Source organism: Nicotiana sylvestris, chromosome 6 (genome assembly GCF_000393655.2).
Source record: "Nicotiana sylvestris chromosome 6, ASM39365v2, whole genome shotgun sequence".
NCBI lineage: Eukaryota > Viridiplantae > Streptophyta > Magnoliopsida > Solanales > Solanaceae > Nicotiana > Nicotiana sylvestris.
This window is the reverse complement of record NC_091062.1, coordinates 3,404,705-3,413,841: the sequence shown is the minus strand read 5'-3', so window position 1 is coordinate 3,413,841 and position 9,137 is coordinate 3,404,705. Positions and strand designations below refer to the sequence as shown.

Genomic DNA, 9,137 nt, shown 5'->3' with positions numbered 1-9,137 from the left:
ACAATATTGAGATTCATTCTCAAGACTTAATTTCAATCACATGCCAAGAAAGTTATACACAACTATTTTGCATCTTAGCAAATCAAATTTGCTTTGTTAAATAAGTGTACAAATCTCAAATCAGCGTAAAACTTTATTAATCATTTGTAGCATCTATATGAAATACAATCGTTTGTAGTCAGAATATTTCTTTTAAATTCTATTAGAGTTTAAAAGGATCATAAAATCATTGTCATAATATTTATTGAGTCTCTCTCAAAAATATTGTTGTTTTCAGGGTATACCCTACCTATTGGATTTGATTAAATGTCATGATTTTCCTTCACTCAATTCAACCAAGCAATTAGTGAATAAATTTATCAAAAGTACACCATATAGGTAACAATACATATATATAGTACTAATACATAAATTCAACATTTATATTACCTGAAAAGTGACATTATAGGTCACAACTTACCAGTTGTAGCTTGTGCATCATTCATATAAAATACTTAAAAATGGTAAGTCAGTAGCAAGCATCAAGTAGGTCATGGATACTCAAAAATACCTCTTCTAGTAGTCATACTAATCATTGTTTGCTTTCAAATGATACGACCATAAATTATGAAGTATACTTTCTCAATAGCTGGTTTGTTTTCCAAACTTCAAAGAAGTAATTAATCAACCTAGATAAAGATGTGAAGTATTTCTTGTTTTCTTCAAGATGATTTATGCTTTTAATCAGTATGACCAATTTTATTTTATTTTTTATTCCTTTTTTTTGGTAAAATATGCATAGGACAATTTATATAAAATATCCTTGGTTACCATGACATGCATCATATCAACAATTAACTGCTACTATGATTTTCACATATAGAACTTCGAAAATTTTATTCCATTCATGTGATATAAAAGATGTAATATTAATATGTGCTTATGCAATACAGGTGTAGTACGAAGTTGTGTGCATATGAGATTTTAAAGGAATGACAAGTATAAGATAATCATACCTTCTTACATTTCATTACTTACCATATGTAGTTTCTCTTTACATTTAACCATGTGATGATATGTATAGCTTCTAATTGTAATTTTTTCGGATGTAGGAATTTTTTTGTAGGTATATATACAATTGGTTAGAGACTCGTGCTGATAACGTGTTATGAAATAAAAGCAATTTAGTAAAACATGAACAAGAAATAAAAGCAATTTAGTAAAACATGAACAAGAAATAGAGATAGAGAGAAGGAAGAGATTTTCTTCTTCAATTGTGTGTATTTTCCTATCTATTACAAGGCCTTTATATAGGCATGAAAAGTGAAGAAAATATGTCATGGAATATGTCATTGAACATAGAAAATATGTCATTGAATATGTTATTAACCATTTGAGAGAAAGATCATGGAGGAAGAGTAGACATCCACCATATTTTGATTTTTATCATAACAAGTGAGAACTTTTGAAAAATAAAAAGTGTATTCTAGAAATTGGCCACTGTATTTTCTTTTAATCACCCAGAAATTTCGAGGCTAGTGGCACATGATTCCAAACTCGGGTTGATGGACCCGCCCCTTTAGCAATAGGCCACCATATTTGCTTGCAGAATCTTTTTTTTATTATATTTATTTATTCGTTTTTTGTCTTTTTTGAGCCGAGTGTTTTTCGGAAACAGTCTCTCTGCTCCATTGCGGTAGGGATAAGGTCTGCCTACGTTTTACTGGATCGTTATTATTGTTGTATTTATTTATTCAACTCATAAACCCAGGGTATGCTGCCCTATGGTGATGGGGGTTTGGCTATCAAAATTTAGTGGCAGGTAACCAAGCAAGCTAATATGAATTTAGAGTTTCTAGCTACTCCTTCCATTTCGATTCAGATGATATAGTTTGATTTGACATATTCTTTTCTAATATTATTGTCGAGTTGAGGGTCTCCCGAAAATAACCTCTCTATCCCTATGGGGTAGGGGTAAGGTCTGCGTATACTCTACTCCCAGATCTCACTAGTGGGATTCTACTGGGTGATTATACAAAGTTTAAGGGACAAAAAGATAACTTTTGTAAAATATGTGGTGCTAAAAGTTTAAGGTGCAAAAGTTTAGTGGGTCATGATATTTGTGTAGCTACAAAAGTGTGTGTAGAATGGAAAGTTTAAAGTTAAATTTATTTCTAAATTTATTGTTATTGTTGTTGTTGTTGTTATTTCTAAATATAGAAATATATCATTCTTTTTGAAATAGATTAATCAGGAAAAGAAAAGTGTGTTTTCTAAATTGAAAAGGAGAGAGTAATTATAGTGTCAAGTCTTTCTTTGTTTAATATAAAATTAACTTGATTGCGACCCAATTTCAACCGGTCCAAGGTATGCCATCTTTCTTTGTCTTCCAACTTTCTTTGACTTTTAAAACCAGCTAAGTGAAAGTACTATATATAACCAACTTGATTTGTAATATACTAACACCCATGTGGTATAATATTGTATTTCCCTAATTGAAGTTGTCATCTCATCCAAATTAGTCAAATCTTTAGTTCTTATTTGCAATTTACTATTTGAGGTATTCCTTTTTATGTCTTCTGATATCTTTTTCTTGGTTACTGTACTGTATGTTTTGTGCGTTATCCATTTGTTGATTGTTATTCATATTAAGTTTCTTATATATTTTTCTCCAAGTATTTCTTATATTAAGTTTTAGCTTTTTGCGCTACTACAAATCTAATTTTAGGATAGATCTAATTTTCTTCCTTCTTTTTAAAATAGTACTAGGAAAAAGTATACATCAAAGTTTGCAGTTCACCTCTTGAATAATAGTTTCAACTTTGCCTACCTGATATAAAGAGTTCATTTGTGGAACTTTAATGCTTTCTATTTCTATTTAGAGATATAATTTGACCAGAATTTTCAAATGCAGTCTCTTCTCTTACTGATATAATTAAGCAATACAATTTGGATGGAATCGATATCGACTATGAATATTTTCAAGCTGACCCTAATACATTTACAGAATGCATAGGCAACCTAAAGTTCCCTTTCCAGATTTTGATGTTGGAAAATCCAAGGGTGCAATATGTTGGAACTTACTGCTTTTTAATAAAATTTTACTTTATAAAAAAAAAAGTAGGGTGCAATATGTGGCAGATTTTCCTTAGTATTTCTTTCATTACAAATGCATACTATTCAATCCGTTTCAATTTATGTGATAAACTTTCCTTATAAGTCTGCTCCAAAAAGAACGATACATGCATTTTTATATTTGGAAAATTTTAATTTAAACATCTCATTTTACCCTTAATAAAAAGTTTTTATAGCCACACAAATGTTAGTATGTTTATGACCATAAGTTTCAAAAGTCTTATAGCCACATAAATGTTATGACATGTTTAAGGTTACAAGTTTCAAAAATCTTTTTTTTTCTTCTTAAATTCCGTGTCAAATCAAACTATGTCGCATAAATTGAAACGAGGGGTAGATGCTATCGATTTACTTTAGAAAGTAGCTTTCATCTTATAGCATCTCGCTTGTTGTGGAAAATACGGTGTTGGTTTGGTCTTCAATGGGTAATGCCAAGCATGGTCAAAGAAGTTCCGTTTGGCTGGACCTTAGTTGCTCCAGGAGCACTGATGTGGACCGTATGGAGAGAGTAATAGGATTTCTTTTGATAGAATTGAGAAGGATTTTGTACACTTGAGGAGTAGCTTTTATCCCTTATTTCCTTTTGGCGCACCCACGTGATTCCTCTAGCTATAGAACATTGGGTGTCGTTCGTACAGAACCATAGTTTTTGTGCATTGAGGGTGAAGGATAGATAGTTTTAAGAGATTAATAACCTGGAAATATGGGTACCAGATCTAGTAAAGACTATTGTTTCACTAATCTTTAACCAAATTCTAAGGATTAGAGTTCAAAGATTATAAGTAGTGAAAAACCATGTGTAGTAACATTGATGACCCAATATTTTTTAAAGATACGAAAAGACTCTCAATTTCTTTTTATATGATCAAGTCGTAGAATCGATTGAGATTTGAGACAGTGATGGCTGAAAATCTACCTGATGTTCTCTCTCTTTTTGCCTTCCTTTTTGCAACTTTGTTTATCATGTTATATATACCATTGATGTCCTGCAACTTGCAACTTGCATCTTTCAGGTCATAATTGGAATAGAATAGATATGGCTTATGCTAGTATTGCTTCTCTTATGAGAACGATAGAACTACTCTTGACATCCAATTCACCAATGCAATCTCTAATTGGTGACCATAAAGAAGAATTTCTCGCTCTTCAGGAAAAAGTTAGTTCCCTGGAAGTATTTCTCAAGAATTTTGAGAAAACCAATGGTACTGAGAAAATGGCATATTTGGAAGCGCAGATAAAAGATGTCACAAATGCTGTGGAACACACAATTCAACTGAGACTAACAGAAGCTGTAATGGCAGATGATGAAATGCAGAAAGAAAGGGAAGATAAGAGGCTTTTTGATAGCCTAAAACAAGTAGCAGAGGAGATTGATCATGTTCAGAATGGGTCATCAAACTTTCAAGATTATGATACAGTGAGCTGTTATCATAGGATATGGTTGCTGGAAAAACTGACACAATATGATGGATCGTCTCGTAAACTCAAAGTCATCTCGATCGTCGGGATGGGGGGCATCGGTAAACCGACTTTAGCAAAAGAGGTTTACGATTATGAATCAATTCGATCTCATTATGATGTTCGTGCCTGGACTACTGTATCTCAACAGTATAATGTAAAAGATATCCTCAAAAGCCTTCTGCATTCCACAATACCTGACAGATTTGACTTGGGTAATGAGTCAAGGCTAGCATACATGCTACAAAAGAGTTTAAAGAGTAGGAGATATTTAATTGTATTGGATGACATGTGGAGCCGTAAAGCATGGGATGGCGTGAGACAATACTTTCCAAGTGACAACAATGGGAGTCGAATATTGTTGACTACCCGTAACGAAGAAGTAGCTTATTCTGATGGTACAAAGAATCTTTCTTTGTTGATGCACCTCATGGAACAAGATGAGAGTTGGAACCTTGCCAAAAGTATAATGTTTGCAAATGAAGCATTACCATATGACTTCGAGACTATTGGGAAGCAAGTTGTAGAGTATTGCCAAGGGTTACCACTAGATATTGCCGTGATTTCTGCGCTTCTCTCCAGATTTAAAAGGACAATAGAAGATTGGGAAAATATTGCTGAAGATGTCATGTCACTTGTCACAGAAGATCTATATGAACGACATCTACATGTGCTTGGGTTGAGTTACAATCACTTGACATTTTTCCAGTAGCCAGTGAGATTTCGGTGAAGAGTTTACTGAGATTCTGGATGGCTGAGGGCTTCCTGAAGTCAGAAAAAGACTTGGAAAGAGAGGCTGAGAAGTGCTTACAAGATCTTATCGACAGACATCTAGTTCTTGTCTGGAAGAAAAGTTTGGATGGCACAAAAATTAGATCATGTAAGGTTCATGATCTAATACATGATCTGTGCTTGAGAGAATTAGCTCAAAGCCAAGACATTTTTGTCATGAAAGACATTGTTTTTGATAAATCATATGAAGAAGATGATTTGGATGAAGTTGATGATTCTGGTGGAGATGGTGATTCAGATGCAAAAGAAGCTCAAAGCCATGCTTTTTCTCCAGAATGTCATCATCTCAGTATGCATAAATTGCAGCCCTTTAACCGATGGACTGATGATAGAATGTGTTTGGCCCTTCTTACCCCCGAACATGATCATTTGATAAGCAGGCAGACAGAGGATGATGATTACACTCTCTTGAAACGAACTCGTTCCATTTTCTCTTTTTGTCTTAATACTTTTACTCTCAATTCAGAGCTTATTCATTTTAGTTTACTTAGAATCTTGGACTTGGGTACCACAAAGTTAAGAAGTTTCCCTCCACAAGTACTATGTCTCATTTGGTTGAGGTACCTAGCATTGTCCGGCATCGGCGGGGATTTTTACGTACCTCCAGAAATTTGCAGATTATGGAATCTGCAAACGCTCATTGTTAAATGGGGTAATCCTAGATATGTGACTTTTACGGAGAAAATTTGGGAACTAATGCAATTAAGGCAGCTCAGACTACGTATATTTTATTTGTCAAGTCCTCCAAGGGAATCTGATGATGAGGAGAGCTACTTGGCTTTTTCAAACATACATACTATTTCTGGCTTGTCTCCAAGTAGTTGCACAAAGAAGGTTATTTCAGGGATTCAGATTGTTAAGAAGTTAGTAATCCATGGATATGCCAATGACTATAAAATCTTTCAAGAATCTAGACTTTTCAACAATCTTGTCCATCTGCATCAACTTGAAACATTGAGTTTTAAACTTGTTAGTAGTTGGGACTCATCAGAAAACTGGCGGATTTCACCAGCGACTATTCCAAGTGCAAAAGCTTTTCCAGTAACACTCAGGAAGTTAAAGCTGGAGGAAACTTCTGTAAGGTGGGAGGACTTGAACATTGTAGGTGAGTTGCCTAGCCTTGAGGTGCTGAAGCTGATGTGGAATGCTTGTATTGGCGAAGAATGGTATCCAATTGAAGGAGGATTTACGCGATTGAAGCTTTTGCTAATTGAGCATTGTGATCTCAAGTGCTGGATAGCCACAGATGACAATTTTCCCGTCCTTGAGCGCCTCTTGATTAGAGAGTGCCATATGTTGGAAGAGATACCCATTGAGTTTGCAGATATTTACTCACTGCAACTCATTGAGTTAACTGACTGTACAACCAAACTGGAGGCTTCTGCTGCACGAATTCAAGAAGAACAAGAAGACCTTGGAATCAAACCCGTGGATATTCGTATCTCATGTAAGTATTACATTATATTCCAGAATGAACTTTCCATAATTGCTTATGACACATAGGTATTTATTTATTAAGGTTAACTTTTCATAATTGCCTACGAACATTATATTACACTCGAGCCGTGGAAACAAGCTCTTGTAGAAATGCAGGGTAAGACTGTGTACAATAGACCCCTGTGGTCCGGCCCTTTCCCGGACCCCGCGCATAGCGGGAGCTTAGTGCACTGGGTTGCCTTTTTTACACTCGTTTCTCCCTTGTGGTCCGGCCCTTTCCCGGACCCTGCGCATAGCGGGAGCTTAGTGCACTGGTTTGCCTTTTTTACACTCGTTTCTCATTTCCACAAGGTTATACTCATTTTTTTTAACTAATCCATCCACGCAAGCTTTCACCTCCTGTGGTGATTTGTTGGTGGTGGTTGGGGGGGGGGGGGCAATGACCCCTACCTCGTGTATTAAATATCACAAAGTTACATAGGAGCTGGACTAGGCCATACCCCCAATCCCTAGTGAAGATTGAACAAACTCAATTCTGTAAAATGGTTTGGAAAATAGGATACTAAACAACATAGTTCTATGATGAGATTCCTCCTATTTAGAGAAAATAAACAAGGGAGAGGCTCCCTTTACAAAAATTATCTACATCCTAAGGAACACCAAAAGAGTAAAAAAGGATTTCCTTAATAAACTTAAACTAGTTTGCTTGGCAGTTCTTTTGCTTGCTTTTTATCTTTTCTAAATATTTCTATTCTTGATTAATACACATAATATTTGGATGACTCTATGCTTTATTTTGATGGCGTGAGTAAAAAATATTGCAAATAGTTAATAACAGAGATGCCAAGTTATAGTTGTAAATAGGCAAAATACATAAAGTCCCCCTTAAACTTGTCCCGAAAATATGTTTGAACGCTTAAACTAATCGGACATTCTTTACCCCCCCCCCCCCTTCATTTCAAGTGAATTTCTTATGGTGTGTCAAAAACTCTTTTTTTTTTTTTTTAAATATTTTCTACAATGGTTTTTTTTCATTTTCATCCACCCTTAGCCTTCTTCGTTTTTCCCCACAACCCCGCAGAAGTTGAGGAACCAAATTTCCAGCAGCTACCCTTTCCGGTATGACCTCATTGTTGTATATTGTGCAGCCATTTAAAGTCACCCTCTCTACTTTTCTGAGGTAATTTCTAATGATTTCACATAATATCATTTCTCTGCAACTCTAATGGAATTTGTTATTATTGCAGCCTATCCCCACCACCTCCATGGATGAAGAATCAGATCGGAAAATGGTGAAATGGTGAAAGGCCGAAGGAAGCGGTGAAAGTTTTCATGTAAACTTAATCTTTTACGCCGGAAAATTTATTCTCCCTCACAACCTATAACGAAGGCCGAAGGAAGCACCAAATCTTTTATGCCCGGAAAATTTCGCCGGTGAGCTCTCTGTCTACGTCACGAAAATTAGAGTTCTTTTCTTTGTTTTGCTATGGAGTGGTGGGGTGGGGATGGGGATGGAGGAAGTGAAGATAGGAGGCGACTGATATGGTGGTATAGCACAATGTGGGTGGTTGTTGGATGGAAGAAGAAGGGTACAAGTTTAGAGAAAAGGTGGAGAGAGAGAAAAAAGGAAAACATTAATTAAAGAAAAGTTTTTTTTGTAAAAAAGGTGTGTGTGTGTGTGGGGGGGAAGGTTAAAAGAATGTTCGTTTAGTTTAAGTGTTCAAACATGTTTTTTGGATAAGTTTAAGGGAGATTTTATGTATTTTGCCTTGTAAATATAATGACCAAATAATTATTGCGGCTAGCCATATTAACTTAATAAAAATGATAATTTGATTAGTAAAATAATTGAAGTAGTCATGAATGCCTTTATTTTGATAGTTGTAGGTGATGTGTTTGCCTTTAAATCACCCGACCCTCCCGAGCTTAAGGATGTACTCCTTCCATTCATTTTTACTTGTCATGCTTCGCTTTTCGAGAGTCAAACTATATAAACTTTGACCAACATGTTTAACATGTATTTTTTTTAACCATATTGATATGAGAAAAATTACAAATTATAGTATTTTTTGTATAATTTCTGAATATCAAAATTTTAATTTTAAAATAGTAAGAAAATCTAATGCAATTTCTCAAAAAATAGTCAAATTGATTCTTGAAAAGCGAAATATGATAAGTAAAAGTGAACAGAGGGAGTATAACGTATAATGTGATTCCTGCACAAACGCTTGTATTTGTAGTCAAATAATTCATTATTGCTTTGGAACTAACCAATAAAAAAGAAATCATTACTATTGATTTGGAAGCTTCATTCGGGGAGAAATTCAAAAATAGCC

At 34.8% G+C, this 9,137-nt stretch overlaps 2 protein-coding genes across 4 annotated transcripts; both read left to right on the top strand.

The window, feature by feature from the left end:
• The first annotated feature begins 2,405 nt into the window (after positions 1-2,405).
• Positions 2,406-5,367, top strand: LOC138872210 (putative late blight resistance protein homolog R1A-3). Its single transcript, XM_070150383.1, has 2 exons — positions 2,406-2,539; positions 4,128-5,367. Exon 2 carries the CDS (start codon positions 4,151-4,153, stop codon positions 5,282-5,284), a length of 1,134 nt encoding a protein of 377 aa, XP_070006484.1. The 5' UTR covers positions 2,406-2,539; positions 4,128-4,150; the 3' UTR covers positions 5,285-5,367.
• LOC104221361 (putative late blight resistance protein homolog R1A-3) lies at positions 5,323-8,597 on the top strand. Of its 3 annotated transcripts, none has more exons than XM_070150382.1 (2): positions 5,323-6,811; positions 8,049-8,597. In XM_070150382.1, exons 1-2 carry the CDS (start codon positions 5,323-5,325, stop codon positions 8,072-8,074), a joined length of 1,515 nt encoding a protein of 504 aa, XP_070006483.1. In that variant the 3' UTR covers positions 8,075-8,597. The 3 variants fall into 3 exon arrangements, 1 of the variants encoding a protein (XP_070006483.1); XR_011400669.1 differs by lacking the exon at positions 5,323-6,811 and adding an exon at positions 7,826-7,920; XR_011400668.1 differs by lacking the exon at positions 5,323-6,811 and adding an exon at positions 7,826-7,981.
• Positions 8,598-9,137: the final 540 nt, after the last annotated feature.